General features: G+C 34.7%; 1 protein-coding gene across 2 annotated transcripts in view; it reads right to left on the bottom strand.

Annotated features, from left to right (window-relative positions):
• Nucleotides 1–478: 478 nt before the first annotated feature.
• Nucleotides 479–16,082, bottom strand: part of LOC135196143 (equilibrative nucleoside transporter 4-like) — a gene marked incomplete in the record, with an annotated part of 265,861 nt that continues 250,257 nt past the window's right edge. For both annotated transcript variants that reach the window (XM_064222693.1, XM_064222692.1), the window contains 1 exon segment: nucleotides 479–15,766. In XM_064222693.1, coding sequence (XP_064078763.1) covers nucleotides 15,317–15,766 — 450 coding nt within the window.

Below are 16,082 nucleotides of genomic sequence, written 5' to 3'. Positions count from 1 at the left end.
TATGTTTGATATGTCAAGTTTGGTGTTTGGTGTTCCTGTATGATAGTATGTAAGTGCGTATGTGTTTTTCTGAGGAGTGCGAGTGAGTGAGCGATCAAGAGAGAGAGAAAGATCGTAATTGGTGGATGTATAATGAGGAGTGTTTTGAAGGCAGGCATAAGCATCTGGGCTGTCTGTTGGAGCAGTCTATGGCAAGAGTCGTAAGGAGTCAGTAAGTCAGAAAAGACAGTCAGTCAGAAGTAGCAGTTGTTATTGGGTGTTTTCTTGATTGCTATTGATATTGTATGGTTGTTGTGCATGTCTCTTGTCTAGTGGTTGTCGAGCTGAAGAGGTTTGTTGTACTTGAATTTGCATTTTGATGGTTTTCTGAGTTGTCTGTTGGAGACAGTGTTGGTGGTTGTGGTTATTGTGCTGGTTTTGAGTTGTCGTATGATTTGTTGTGTTGTTTTCGAGCTGTTGGTATTTGTTTGCATAGTGATTGTTTTTTTTTTTTTTTTTTTTTGAGTTGTATGGTTTTGGTGCTTGTCTGTCTTGGGTAGTGAAATTCAGTGGTTGTTGTGTCTCGATGACCTTATCCAGTGGGCGGCACAGTGTCTAGCCCTGAAGTCAGTCATTGATGGTAAGTACAAGAGTGTGAAATTTCTGTATATATCTATCGGTGAGCCAATTATCCTGTTGAATAAAGTAACGTAGAGGGGAAAGTGTGGCCGAGGGTCTTTTTGAGAGTCTGTACGATTAATATAACTGTGGGGAGCTTTGCTTGCTTTCTTGCTTCGCTTGTGATCCTGCCACAACACTTTTCTCTGACCCCATGTAGAAATTTGCAAAGCAACAGGGAGCCCATAGTGATGCCGTCCTTCTGTACGAGCATGTGTTCTCTTTGGGTGGAGAAGGGGGCCCCCCCTCTCAGTGCATATTTCCAGTTGGGTATGAAGGGAGTTTAAGGATATCCATCTGTGGAGTGGAAGTACCTCTACAGAGGTGCTTCCACTTGATGGTTTAATTGACAGGGACACAAGTACGATTCAACATCCGGGGGAAGCAATAATGTCATGTCGGAGGTTCTTAATTGGCTCTAGGATTTCAGCAGTAGATTGGAGACCAGCAGTCAGGAACATGATGCTAAGATTGTATTAAATCTTTTGCAGATAAGATACTTTGGAGATGGGGTTTGACTGATCTATGGCTCTTGACATTCCCATAAATGTAACCCAATTCATAGTCACCCGGGATGGTCGGTAGGTGTATGGCACCCACGGTTACACTACCAGTCTTGATGATGTGCATAGCCTTTCTCTTGTGTCAGTTGGGTTCTTCAGTCTTTTGAACTTCATCTCATCTTTGAGTATTTCACTGAACTCATTATAGTGCTCATTAGTTTTGAAGAGAGCCAAGGGAATTTGCTGTCTTGTTGACTCTCCTCTTAGTGATATTCTTGTATTTCCAAGTTCCTTAAAGTTCTGTGCTGATGATTGATGACAAAGTTCTTATGCTTTCCATATTTAGTGTGGGCTTCAGTACCGTGAAGGGTTTGTGTTAAATCGGAAATTTTCAGGACTATTTTTTTTGTGAAAGTATGAAGCCATTTCTGGAGGTACTTCTCAGTGAGTCATTGTGTGAATGCCTGTTTTCTCAGGGTATACTAATTCCTCATTTCAACTTTCAAGTACAGTATAAGTGATGTCCAGCCACTGTTGTCTGAGTCATTACTGGTGTTGTAAAGTTTAGAACCAGTTACTGTGCTGGTGATGGAGTTTCAATTGATAGAGGGGTTGGACTTGATGTGGAGTTGCCAAGTCTTTGGTTGAAGAGTGCCCATTCATCTTTAAGTTCTTCATCAGGTATTCACCTTTAGTTGTAGTTCCATTATTTTTCCCAAGGCACAGTTTCCATTTTCAAGCTGTTCCAACCTATAACACTAAAGATTAAGCTGGTCTTATGGCAGCATGGGATTTTGCTTCAAGATCAGCCTATTGTAAAGAATAAACCTTGAGGTGCCAATTAGTAAGAGAGAAAATGCAGAAAGTATTGAGTCCAGGAAAGTCAGAAAGTCTGTGAGGAAAATGGAAATTTGACCATTAAGTTGAAAAATCCTATGAAGTCCAAGGGGTTAACACACCACATTTAATTTACTAATAGACATTTAATTTTAGCAGTTGTTAAAAGAACTGATCTTCATGTGCTGGAAAACTTGAGGAGGAAAGGAAAAATTTGAAATTCAAGAAAGTGAAGCTGTCACCTGTGCTGGTGGGAGGATATGTACGTCCCTCAAGGAGAGATGGAAGCTGTTGGCTCTTGATGTGTGTGTGCCCAACAAATAAGGACAGTAGAGTGAGTATGTAATTGTGTTCTGCTTGTGCAATAATTAAGCTTAAGTGATTTAACTTTCAGAAGTGGTGGAAAGATTGTTGCTTAAAAGATTTGGTCATTAGCTAGTTAGCAGCCAAACATGAAAAAGAAAAATATTAGAGAAAATGAGCAACTGTCATCCTTGCAGAATAATGGCTGCTTAAGTGGAGTTCACACCAAGGGAGTCATCAATAATGAAGTGTCAAATGGTTTTTAGGCAATTAGGAAGGGTCCATTGGTGACAGCGAAATTATTAAAATCTTTTGCTTTACTCGAGCTAAAACTAATACTGTTGTTTCCTTTCCAGATGAGTTCTAAAAATACCAAAAGTAGTTACAGTAGTTTAATTTGATCCTGGTTATACAACATTTATGCTGGTCTCGCTGGCAACTTTGAAGGTTTTGAGGATTTTGGAAAGGATGAGGTTGAAGGAATCAAGAGAGCAATAGTATGGGGTTGGGATTAATGGTGTATCTACGATCATGCAAAGGTGATAGTTGGTGTGGTGTTTCTTTCTGAGTTACTGATGTGTTTTTACAGGTCGTAGGGTTTTTTGAGTTGATACATGCTAGCTCCCAGATTGCTAGCATCCTGCAATTTCTAATATTTTTTTGAAATTCAGTCCTTGAAGCACACATTATGCATTTGTAACATTTTCAGTAAGTAAAATGCTTCTTGGCACCGTGCTCAGATACTTCCCATTTTTCAGTAGGAAATCACTTAGAAGTGCTATAAGTGTTGCATAGTTCAGACAGAATTCCTGGTAGTATGATACTCAAAAAAGCAGTGCAATGTGTAGAATAAGGGAGCAGGGTATTACAAAGTACATCTTTATCTTTGCCTGGATGGACAGGAAAGAATCGTGGCCTACGAAGTATACAACTGTAGTGCGACTTTATTCAGTCAACAAAATGTTGTATGGCCCTCACTAATATCTTAAGCAGGGCATACAGCGCTTCTCCCAGGAGTCACTATAGATGATTATGTCATCTAAATAGGCAACAATCCCATCCAGTCCTCCTCAGACTACTGATCACACACTAGAATGTAGCAGGGGTGTTCTTTATGCTGTGGAGCATTGCATTATATTTGAACACCCCATGAAAGCTGAGACTTTGAGCCTGGTCCATAGTGGGATGCACCAGTATACTTTCAACAAGTCACTTTTTAATAAACTGTGTGCTTCCCATGTTATCGACGCAGTTGTTTATTCGGTGCAGAAGGAAGGCATTCAACTTAGTAACTTTGTTCACACAGTGGTAATCTGTGCAGAACCTACTTCTGCCATTTTTATTATCTCTCTTCAACCACTGAAACTTCTGAACAGTATACATAATGACCTTTCATTTCTATTCTTTATCTATCTTTACCTAATGGAGATACCGAGAGCTATAATGAAAGATATAATGACATTATAACAGAGGAAAAATTCTAGAAAATATTTGCTAGCTTCGATGAGAGCAGTCTTTGATGTCATTAAAATAATTTTCCATTTTATATTTAATTCACAATTTTTTTTCATTAAATGTATTCCATGACTAAGTTTTTAACTTCACAGCATCATTTTACCAAAAGAATAAAAAAATACAAAGTTCTTTGTGAATCGTAAATGAAGAGTTATCAGCTGACGAAATACAAATGGCGACTAGTACTTTGTTTACGTTTGGGAAATGTAATTTGCTCTTATTATAGCCTAGAACAGCCATAAATATAGAAACAACATAACAATAATAAAAGATTCTCAGATAAGTAAAATAACTTTTATATTTATTGTCGTTATCAGTACACAAAAATAAAAGTTTGGCGACTTCTGTGGAAAAAATACTACTTTGTCGACTTCGTTGTCAGGAAATCCAAAGAGTATGGTAGGCTTAGCCTATTCCTTTAAGTTTGCACTTTTCCAATATAGAAACAACATAACAATAATAAAAGATTCTCAAATAGGTAAAACAACATTTGTATTTATTCTGTTGTCGGGAAATCCAAAGCCTAGGCTTGGTCTAGTGCCAAACCTCTTGCACTTTTCTGAAACTAGCCTATACCACGTGTAATGTTCAATCCCAAAATATTAGACCATAAAATTGGTCTTTAAATATCAAACTTTACCAGAGTACATACAGTAAACAATATCTGACGGTTTTTTAGGAAAAGCACAATAAAAATGTTTACATAGTTTTCAATATACACCCAAGCATTCAAAGTAAGTATTTTGACGATTTTCGACAATTTTCCAGCATGCAACGATTTTCAAAGAAGGCCTGGAACAGGATGGAAAATCAATTAACTGAATGTGTTGACAGTCTTTTAATGCTTCCGAGAAAACAACCATAACCTGCAGTTTCATTTATAGGGAAAATTGCAGGGTCTTAACATAAAACCCAACATTTAACAGTACGTACATCTTTGCTAAATAGTTGTCCTTAAATTTTAAAATGAATAATTAACACAAGTACATTTACTTGTTTCCATAATGCATGGCCACTGAAGATTTCTCTGGTGATGATTTCAAATGGAATATTCTTCTGGAATCAATGATTACACTGGACTGACTTACAGTTATTATTGTTTTGGCAAGTGTCATTTAATTTTGCATCACATCTTAAATCTACTTCAGATTAAAATCCAGTCCTATAAGTAATGACTGTATGAAACCACTACAATTTCTGGTTTACACCCCAACACTTCTGTTAGCTTCACCTTATTTTGTTTTCTTACTATTATATTTTCTAAAAGTGGGCTTGTGAAAAATTTAAGCCTTATCTGATCATTTCAGTTCCAGGACAAACAGCCAAAAGATACTCAAGTTTTTCATACTACCCACTCTTGAATTCATAGCTTCCACAGCAATTCCAAATGATTTGAAAGCCACATATTTGAATGTAAAAAAGTAATGACTCAGAAAATTAAATGGAAAAAATGAAAAAAGAAAGTATTTGACTGCATGTAGTAATTTATCCTTTAATGTAATTTCACGGATGCATTCTTGCATACTTTTCTTGGAATCAGCATTTAAAAAACTCAGTGAGTATTTAAATGAGGTCAATGAATTTACATAAATAATATTTCTACAACTGGTTGCTTAATTGTCAGTGTATAATACAGTAAATAGCATACAAAACCTCTATTCTATGAGTACTTAAATGAAAAAATATTACAATGGTATCACACATTCTAAAGGCAATTTGTAAAGGTGACCTTAAATTTTATAACCTATGATATGAGTTTATGACAAAAATTATAACACAAAACCACAAAACGAAATGACAATGTAATTCAAGTACGTACCTGCCACAACAGAGATGAAATAAATTACAATATGGCAATACATAGCTTTGGCTTACCTTCTGAAAAGCTCCATCACTTTGGTCATATGAAATTTGTTAACTAGAGTTTTCACACATACTCCAGTTTCATGACTAGAATAACAGACTAGAGTTTGAGTGAGTGTTACAGAAACAGTAATAATGTAAACTCTCTGCTAGCAACTGCAACAAATGACAAAAAATCCAAATGTATGACCCTTTGTTCCAAATTTAAATATTTAAAAATGTGAAACTTGAGGCTAAACATGAATTTTTCAGCAATGTATTAAAAACGTATGAGATCATTGTTTTCATGTGTCAGTGTATATGTATATTAGGTATGATGGCTTTTCCCATATAATCCACTATGAAGATATACCTTGACAGTGTATAGCATTAGTCCATCATTCTGTTAATTCAGGTAAGAGTATAAATCTACTATACTACAAAGCTAATTTCTATGGTATAAAACCCATTTGTTGAAATCAAAGAATAACTCCCATAACATATTTTGGCAATAAAGGATTCTGAAGACTGAAGACAGTAGTTAGTATTCTTGATCAAGCTTGTGTACCATACTGATTACATATTCTGTTATAACTCCTGCCTTGTGCCATCTACAGCTATCTATTTTAGTGTTTCTTTGATATGCAGTTGTGTTTCCTTCAGTGTTTCTGTGGTTTTAAGCCACTGCTATTTAGAAATTAATAAAGCTTTGAAATCATATGATAAATATTTACTCACTGTGCCCAAGCAGTATATTAATAAATTGCAGAATTTTCTTCAGTCTTTGCATATACATGTATAGTATTTACTTCACTGGTTTTCAGGACTTAATGTAACCTATTTTACTAGACCACTCATATTTGTTGAACAGTTAATACATACATTTTGCTTCTTTTAACAAGGCAAGGACATCAATGCTATGATCAACCCCCTCTATTCAGACCTCTGAAAAATTTATGTACTATTATTGTCATCTACTCTTACTTTCTTAATTTTAATCCTTAAGTCTTTACCCTGAAATCACTTCCATCATTTTAATTACAAGTGATATATTGATAGTAAACTTTTTAAAAAATCATCACAATAAAAGTTATTAAATTCCTGTATGTGACCCCATTCTTTGCATTTTTCAACTTTCTTTTATACGCTCTTGTACATTCCTAATCTCCTTTGGCTACTTCTTGACAGTTGACCATGTCATTAATAGGGTGACAGAAGATGTAATTTTAGATGTAAATGGAATTGTTCCTAAAGGGACATAAACACTATGCCTTTCATAAATAAAGTATCCTTCAGCCTGTATACTGGACCAGCTGTGAACGAACAAGGAGGGTTAATTTGGCAGAGACAGGGAGAGAAGGGTTACTGATGCCATCATTGTTCCTTCAATTTGCTTCACTGATGTGGCGCAGAAAATCGAACTATGAATGTGAATGGAATTTTTGCACTGTCATTCAGTAGGAAGCCACTAACATCAACTCTCACTTGTCAGTGCATCATCTCTAGGGCTGCAGGAATGTTGCTTCAGATATCTGAAGTTTCACCCTCTCCCAGATCTCAATATCAGAGGCACTTACTTAAGGCATGTTGTCTTTGTTAATATCAAAGAATCTTCCAACAGCAATCTCTTTGGGAAAAGGGAAGTTTACTGTACTTTCTTCCCCTTATATGTCAGCCAAATTTAACATCCACATTGATTTCTCTCAAGTCATGAGCGCTGTACGAAAGTAGTGGGTAATGAGAACAGGTTCATACAGGTTCTGCCTCAAGTGACTTGAATGATATTACTAATAGGTTCCCAAACATTCTGCCAAGAGTGTGACTTGAATAGCACACTGTAAGAAGTACTTAAGGATTTTGAAATGCCCCATTAACATCAAACTTATTTTTTTCACCAATTACAATTCACCTGCATCCTTTGCCTTTTCCTGTGACTAAAATTGCTTGTCTGCCAGGATAATCCTATGACTTTATTAAAAAGGCCAGTTGTGGTAAAATTAACACATTTTCCATTCTCAAACATTAAAAAACTTCATTCCATTAGATTTTAACCACATTACTTCATTTTCAAGTCTTTACTGTAAATAATCCAAGGGATTATTTACTGTATATTTAACGTCCAGTGCTCATTTTTTTTTTGGTTAATTTTACTGGGTAAGAGGATAAACTATCAGATAGTAAAGATTCACCTAAAGTGCAAAAATGAAGTTAACTGGTATTTCAGCTGTCTCCAAGTCACCCATGGTTAAGTAGTACATTCAGTGACTATTTCTTTTCCAATGCTGCCAAGCTTTAGGAACCTTCTTTGTTCCCCTTACTTTTTCTTTCCACCTGGCCTGGGTGAAATAGTTACACACTTGAGTAACTTCAAACCAGTGTTCATCATACATATAACTAGTAGCCTCTCCTTTCAGCACCTTTGTTCTTTCTTTGGTAGCTATTTTTTTAAAATGGACTACAATATTTTTGCCTATTTTTGAAAATGAACCCCTCAATACAATTAAAGTTTCAATTTGCCAGTTTTCTCTAAAAAGTATTGTTATAAAAACTTCTTGAATTAATGCATAATGGAACAGTATGGCTGCAGCTAAAATATCATACTTGGAATACCAGTTAAAGAAAAAATAAGGGTACTACATTATGCATAGAAAGTACAGTTGGCCAGCTGGTTCTCAGGCCTCTTGCAAAACAGAATGTTTTGGAATGCATACTGCAATGAACCTAACCTACCATGAACTTTTAGAACCTCGCATAACCTATGGTGTAAGTCTAGTCTGTGTGAACGGTGAGTCCATAAATACGTACATAGCAAAGTGTTTGATGCTGTGAAAATATCTAAAAGATATTTCCAAATTTTATTTTGCAGAATTTTGCAAAATTACCTGTCAACATTACATACCAGTAACAAAAACTCTTGTCTACCATGTGTGTACAGTGATAATCTTTTATACTGTGTTATTTACCTATAACACTGGATAAATAAATTTGCAGTTACTCTCCAGTAGAGAGAGAAACCGAGAAGCAGGAACCAAAGGAGATTTAGGCCCACCCCCTTCTCTCTACTTGCACAGACTTTTCTACTACATTCTGAAGGTATGTATTGTCAATAACATGTACAGGGTTATTACTTAAAGTATACCTTTTGTGGCATACTGTAGATACCCCAGCTGCACTGCTTTTGGCCTTTAGCATTCTGTCTATTCTCATCTCCTACTACATGGCTATGCAACTCCTCCAACTTCCTCCAATTTTCACATCTTTTTTAAGAACAGTTTCTGTGTGTGTGTGTGTCAGCCTAATGAAGCCAAGCAACATGACTGGTTTCATTATCACAGTAATCTATAACAATGTTTCATTATTACAGAAATGTATAACAAGATATTAACAACACAATGCATTAATATCAAATATTTTTCAGTATGCTTGTAAAGTTGCTATTTCAATTACTGTATAACAATTCTGATCACATATTTTTAGTTCTATGGCATATTAGTACTGAATTCTGTTTACATGACATGCCAATCAGAATACAGAGGAATCCGAGTCTTCCTAGCAAAATATCATCAATTAGCAATGAATTATTATTGCATGTAAAGTGGACCCCCATATTCGCGTTCTCGGCATTCGTGGAATCACATATTCGCAGATTTCTCTATGGGCCATATCTACCTATTATTCTCAGTATTTTTCTATGAGAAATATCCACAAAATCCTTTTTTTTTTTTTTTTTAAATTCATCACTTTTGTGATAAAACAATTTAAAAAATCAGGTATAAAAATTTTTTTGTGGGTCGAGTTTGAACTAACAAAATACATAGGCAATTTTAAGCGTTTTTATTATAGGGGTTTCAACTATTTGCAGATTCTAGCTATTCATGGGAAAGGGGGTCTGGCACGTATCCCATGCGAATATAGGGGAACACTGTACGTACATATTTGCTTGAATAATGATTTTTCCATATTTATTAAAAGCATTTACTGGTCTACTTTAATTTATATTTGTTTCAATTTTTTTTTTTAGACAAAGCTGATTTTAATGTTTACCGTTTATTTACGCATACAAGATGACCTTTAAATCTGAAAATTCACCCCTAAAAATTTGGGGATTGTCTTATACTACAATTATAAAAATCAAATGTTAAATTCTAAGATGTGTATCAGTAGGCTAGTCTCGGCCTCGGTGCGATAACCACTAACATACATGAAGATTCACATTATGATATAAGCTGATAACTTATACATTTTTGGCATATCTTCATAACAAACTGCCTATTTGAGTAGTAATTCTATAGCAATGAAACCAACTTTTATATGTGATCCCATATGAGAACATGTAAATATCGAGTTACGGTTGCTCTCACAGTAACCTTTATCTTTCGGTAACCTTTAAGAAATTTCAATGATAGTTTAATTACAGAAGAAATAACATTTAAGATAACATAATATTCATTTTTCATTAGAAGTTTCTCATATATATCACAAGACTGATCACATATGCCACCATCATAGGGTTTCCAGTCTGGTTCTGGTGAGTCGGCTTTGGCTTTGTCATCAATATCATACAATTCATTTTCGGTACCATCCATGGCATTTTTTAAAATGATCTTTTAACTTTCTATTTTCACGTTCCCCCATGCTTTTATAATAAAATCGCAGCAAACATTAAGTGAGGCAGCAATCAAAGCTGTTTGTAACTGTTTAGTACAATTCAGTCAAGTGAAAGATAATTGTGTACGATAATTATCATTCATTATTGTATTGTTATTAGTGGTTGTTTGAGAATGGCGTGAAACGTAAACAAAAATGGTTTCTCTTTTAGGCGACGTATGCATGAAAAACATAATACATATGGAACCTGCTTTGTTAAACCCAGATTCGATAATTTACAAAAGAAATGTATCTCTGAATTAAGTTCCATTCAGCAACTAAAAACAGTGATGATATCGGTAAAACGTGATTGCCTGATTACCATTTTAAGACTGTAAACAAAACCAGAATGCAAATGGCGCATCATCACTGTGTTCACAAATTGTACTACGTATACAATACATGCAATATTATTAGATACAATAAAACATGTTTTATTAAAATTATCATTATTCTTAGGACAACTATTATTCAACTTTTGCAAGTGGATATCTATCAGTGTAAGAAGTTAATGGAGGAGGCAATAGTCTCTTGATACTCCATCCTCATTTAAAAAATTCTGGTTTTTAGAATTATAGATGAAGCAATTGTAAACCTGTATTGACATAAACAACCGAATTGAGAAACAGCCGATTGCTGACGTCATATACCATGACTATTGGCATTTATTAAGAGAGCCATTAAAATTCTTAAGTTGTTAAACCTTGCTGATTTTCAATGGTGGCTTCCATAAGTGAAAATAAAATAAATTTTTGTTCATCCCTCATGCAACGGAGATCTCAACAAAGAATATACGTACTAGTAAATTAAAGCTGTAGGTTATAGCCGAGGCTGAATAAAACTAATAACGGCCAGGCAAAATGATGTTCAGAACTGGAGAAATCGCACCTAATGCTTAAACAACTTAGTAGTGTGTGCACATTTTCAACCATACTACTTCATTAATTTACGAGAAAAGGTATCTCTGAATTACTGTATATCTCTTCTAACAACTAGTAATGGCAATGAAGATGTCAATAATACGCAATCAGCCGAGATTTTGGGAATATAAACAATATGAAATGCAAATGGTGTACATGACAATGTTTATATTGTGTAATACAGTAACAATATGATAATAGTAATACTACTGTATTTGGATACAACATGCAAAACCACCTGTAATTTAGTCATCATTATTACAAATATAGTTGTACTGTTTAATTTTTGCAAATAATCACTTTTCTCCAAAAAACATTTTGGTTTTGTAATTTAGAAGTCATCTTATACTACAGATATGAGAAAAATTCATGAAAATTTAAAAATTTTTTTTAACTTGTCTTATCTAAAAGTCATCTTATACATGAAAATATGCAGTATTTTCACTGTACTTTTACGCTAAAAAATTCCCATGAAAACATTTGTATTTTATATCGATATTTTTCTAATTTTATGGCACACATTTTATGATAGAATACTGACAATTGCTGTTAAATTACTTTTCAAAATTGATGGTCTTTCTTTACTAATATGGTATGAGACTGACTGTGTGGTTTTTAAAGCATATTTAAATATATTTTATTATTTTCAAAACAATAACTTCTAATGCTATATTCTAGGTTCCTGTGCTCAAAAAACTACTGACTAAGCATTCAGTCATAAAAGTAGCTCTTACTGTATACATTTAAAATTTTTTATTTAATTTATTTTCCTTTGTCAGTAAATATAGTATACTGTATATCATGATAGGTTCATTTATAGCTAAAGGCATTTTGTTATCTCAAACAATCACTTGCACATATTTAACAGATATGGTAATTTTTTTAAAAAGAATTTCTTAAGGTAGTTAAATTTTCGTAATTTCTGCCAAAAAGCCACAAACACGACAGTTCATGAAAAAAACTGGAGCGGTAACTGTATAAGATAAAGTATATCTTCATTCAAGAAGCCACTATCTTCCACACGAGCAAATCACCTACAATGTCCCTTTAGGCCTCAACTGCACGAATCCCTGTCATCTACTGTTCATTTTTCCTTTTGCCTCTCCCCTCCCAGCTATCCAACTAGTTTAATTTAACTCTGCACTGATTTTTTTTCACCGTGTAATATCAACAAATCCATTGGGCCAACTCTACGAATTTAGAAATGTACAGTAATTCCAATGTCTGGTTAAACTATTTTAAAATAAAAATTCTTGGACCACCACTATACACTGTTTTTCTCGGTCACTTCTGATTTCTCTGCAGATCATGGAAAAAACTAGTAATAAATGTTTGATCATATCCTAAAAATTTGAGACTTTCATCTCTTATTTTCTGAAAAAAATAATATGCAAAAATCTCATCTATAGGAAATTTGCAAAACTCATACAAAATTCAAGGAATACAACAAAATAGAGTCATACATTGAAATCTGTCAAAATTTGTTTAAGTAGTTCTGTTATCACAAGAGACTTCAACAAAACCAAATTACTAATACAAACTATGCACCATTACTGCTCCAGTAACTACTCTTTGGGAGGGGATATCACCTGAGACAGAGCTTAAGCCTAAGTAAAGCATTCATTTTTGGCTATTCATTATTGTTTGGCAACACTTCTTTGAACATTTAGAAACAGCTACATTCTGTACTGAATTTCAACCAATCACAACTGTATGAACTTGTGAAATACAAAAAAAATCAGCAAAACTTCAACTCCTACAATGCCAACAGTTCGTACCCAGGCTGAAACTGCAATAAAAAAGAGCTTGTGCCAAAAATCTCATAGTTCATGTACTATATGTTCAATGAACAAAATATGATAATTTACATCATATTCCATGCAATAGCTATTCCTTTTACATGCAGCTGCCCAGTTCAAATGGTGACAATACCATAAAATGTCCCTACAATTAGCTTTTCAGTACCGTATATGTCAACAAATATATGCATTAAAAATATGGAGAAAAGCAATAAAAAAATAAAAATCTAAAATAACTTATAAAAAAAATAAAATTCCCAAAAGAAAGCCATCTGAAATATAACCATGTACATTTTTAAAAATTTCTTTTCATACAAGCCATTACTTAGAATAAAGCCAATTTTGTGTGTCACACAACATACCAGACACATCAATCTTCTGCATAATAAACAAATCAGTAGCATCTGGTAGCCAAACACATTACATACACTTAAGAATCCCCTAGGCCAAAAGTAGTAAAACTATTTTTTTGTGGTATCTGATCCAGCTACGAAAAAATCTGAGGGGTTAGGGGGAGGAGGGAACTTAATTAGAAGTGCAGCTAGCCCTCAACTTCCATATATTTGAGAAAATGTACATTTGAGAAATATTTTTGGAGAAAACATTATCTTGAGAAATATTTTTGAAAAGTCCCTGAGAAATATTTTTTTAAAAGTCCAAGTTCCAAAACAGAAAATCTGAATTAGCAGTGAGCAGACTTCATCTCAGAACATAAAACCATTATGATTAGGGGCGTTACTATTAACACCTTACTTATGATAAGCAGTTGTATAATCACAAATTTGCATCAGAATTATGACTTGGTTAAAATCACACTTAAGCAACAAAAACTTCAGAGAGTTTTATGGATATTGGTTTCTTGAAGACTTTTCAATCTATCTGAACCAAAAGATAACTTTAAAAAACTAAAACACACAAATCACAAGTATATCAATCAGAGAGAAAAAGTGTGTGCGCGCGCGCTTCTCTGCTTATTCACTGCTGGAAACAGGTAAAAGTCCGTAACTTTGCCCAAACCGAGATCTTTGAAGTCCAACATAGATATATATATATATAAACAAAGTCTAAAACCCATTTTCAAGTTGTATTCTCCATGTTTTTTTATCACTTTGTTGGATAATAGATACAAGACCATCTCATCTCAATGAGAGAACTAAAGTCTGGTCAAACAGTACCACAAAACACTTGGTCTTCAAAAAGTCCTCTATCTTTACCCCCACAGAACAGTATGGTGCTAATTGATCTTGGGATCCACTCCTGTCAACTAGCCATCAACCAGAAGTCTCTCTATCCTCCAAGGTCTCACTGAACAAACAATCATCAGTGTGCATTAGAGTTCTCACTATCTAAGGACTCTATCATAGAGATCTCTTCTATTTCTATGGCTTTCTATCTTGGATAACAACAGCTTTGCTAACTGATGGCAAGAGCTCTCTTAGTTCTCCAGTAAGTCTCCATCTGAAATCTGGAAGTCCAATGTTTGTTCACATACTGAGGAAAACTCAGGTGAGCACAGCCAAGAACCTCAGCCGTCATCAATGAGGTTGGTCTTACAGCAAATGGCATATGTCAGTGCTGTGAAGCCACAGGTAAATCCTCCTCTCCAGACCAGGGAGGGCATAAATGAAATGAAAATTATAAAACAACGCAGGATACCCTTTATCTGCCCCAGGAGTTTGAAGAAAAAATAATCCTTAGCTGGTCACTATACTTATTTTCCGAGCAGGTGACCTCTATCACTTAAGTTGAAATCAAACATGCTTGGGATAAGACTGGAGCACTATACAGAATGAACACCAGGAGCATTGTCAGGGCAGCAATGTCCAAGGAAGGTACTTCCTTCATAATAGCCATGTTGTCAACCTGAGAACTGAGAGCAAATGAGAGTCTGAAAACAACAGATGAAGACCCATAAGCAGATCTAAAGCCCACACCATTTTTGGCAATTCTGGAACCATCCAGTAGCGTTAACTACTAATATTCAAATGGGTACAAAACCAGTAAGTACTGGCAAACAGATCAGGCTAATTGATTTGTTACTAGGGACGTGGGGATCCTTATGTGGATGTACTGAATTACTGGCAGTTGCTGATTTTCTCTCATTAAAGACTTGTATATCTGAGATAGTGTGTGACGAATTGAGCAATACCAAAAGTAATGGGTTTGTGGTGGAGCAAACATATGTAGTGTAAATTATTAAATATATATACTATTTATATATATGTATATATATGTATGAGTATTTTTTACAACACATTTAGGATTAACACTGATATGCAGAGAATTTAAGCAATTAGATTCCTCTAGAAATATTCTGCACTGACTGAAGAATAAAGTGAGGAGTTGTAACATCTGAGGAAGAAGTTGGCAGTGCAGGTATTATGGCTACTTTAACTTTACACTGGTTGGAAATGGAAGGACCTAAGATGCCATAATGTAACCCATATGCAACAGACGCTCCAAGGGTAAGTCCTACATAATAAGAGAAAGTCATGATGTTTCCAGTAAGCTCCCGATGTTCATCTTCCACTTTTGTTGGAGCAAGTATCATGGGGACAGATCCCAAGACACCATTGGATAGCCCTAGCATTGCTGATATAAGAAGTGGAACTACTTCACCAGAAATCTTTGGCTTGGAACGAGGAGCCGCACACATCATCATTATTGGGACTAGAAGTATGCGTGCCACAGATCCCCCAACAAGTTGGCGACGTGTCCAGTCATATGGAAGTGAGGCCAAAATCTAAAGAAAGAAAATAGTTTGAAATGAACTAAGGCAAATAAATGCATGTGTGGTACTATAAAGTTTCTCTTTTATGTGTAAAAGAAGACAATGACATTAAAATTGTGACATACCATTAAATACTTCACAAACTAATAAAACCCAACATGAAGCAAGGTACCTTGTACGGTATCTGATGAGCAGCCTATCTCACATGAACATGAATTTTTAATAATTTTCATTTTCCATAGATACACACCTCTTATTTTACTCAAACTATATTGTCATTATGATGCAGTGCAAGCTGAAATTTAATAAGAGTTGCCAATACTCCTTA

This window comes from Macrobrachium nipponense, chromosome 17 (assembly GCF_015104395.2).
Source record: "Macrobrachium nipponense isolate FS-2020 chromosome 17, ASM1510439v2, whole genome shotgun sequence".
In the NCBI taxonomy this organism is placed as follows: Eukaryota; Metazoa; Arthropoda; class Malacostraca; order Decapoda; family Palaemonidae; genus Macrobrachium; species Macrobrachium nipponense.
Note: the sequence above shows the minus strand (reverse complement) of the source record. Positions and strands in the feature narration are given on the sequence as shown.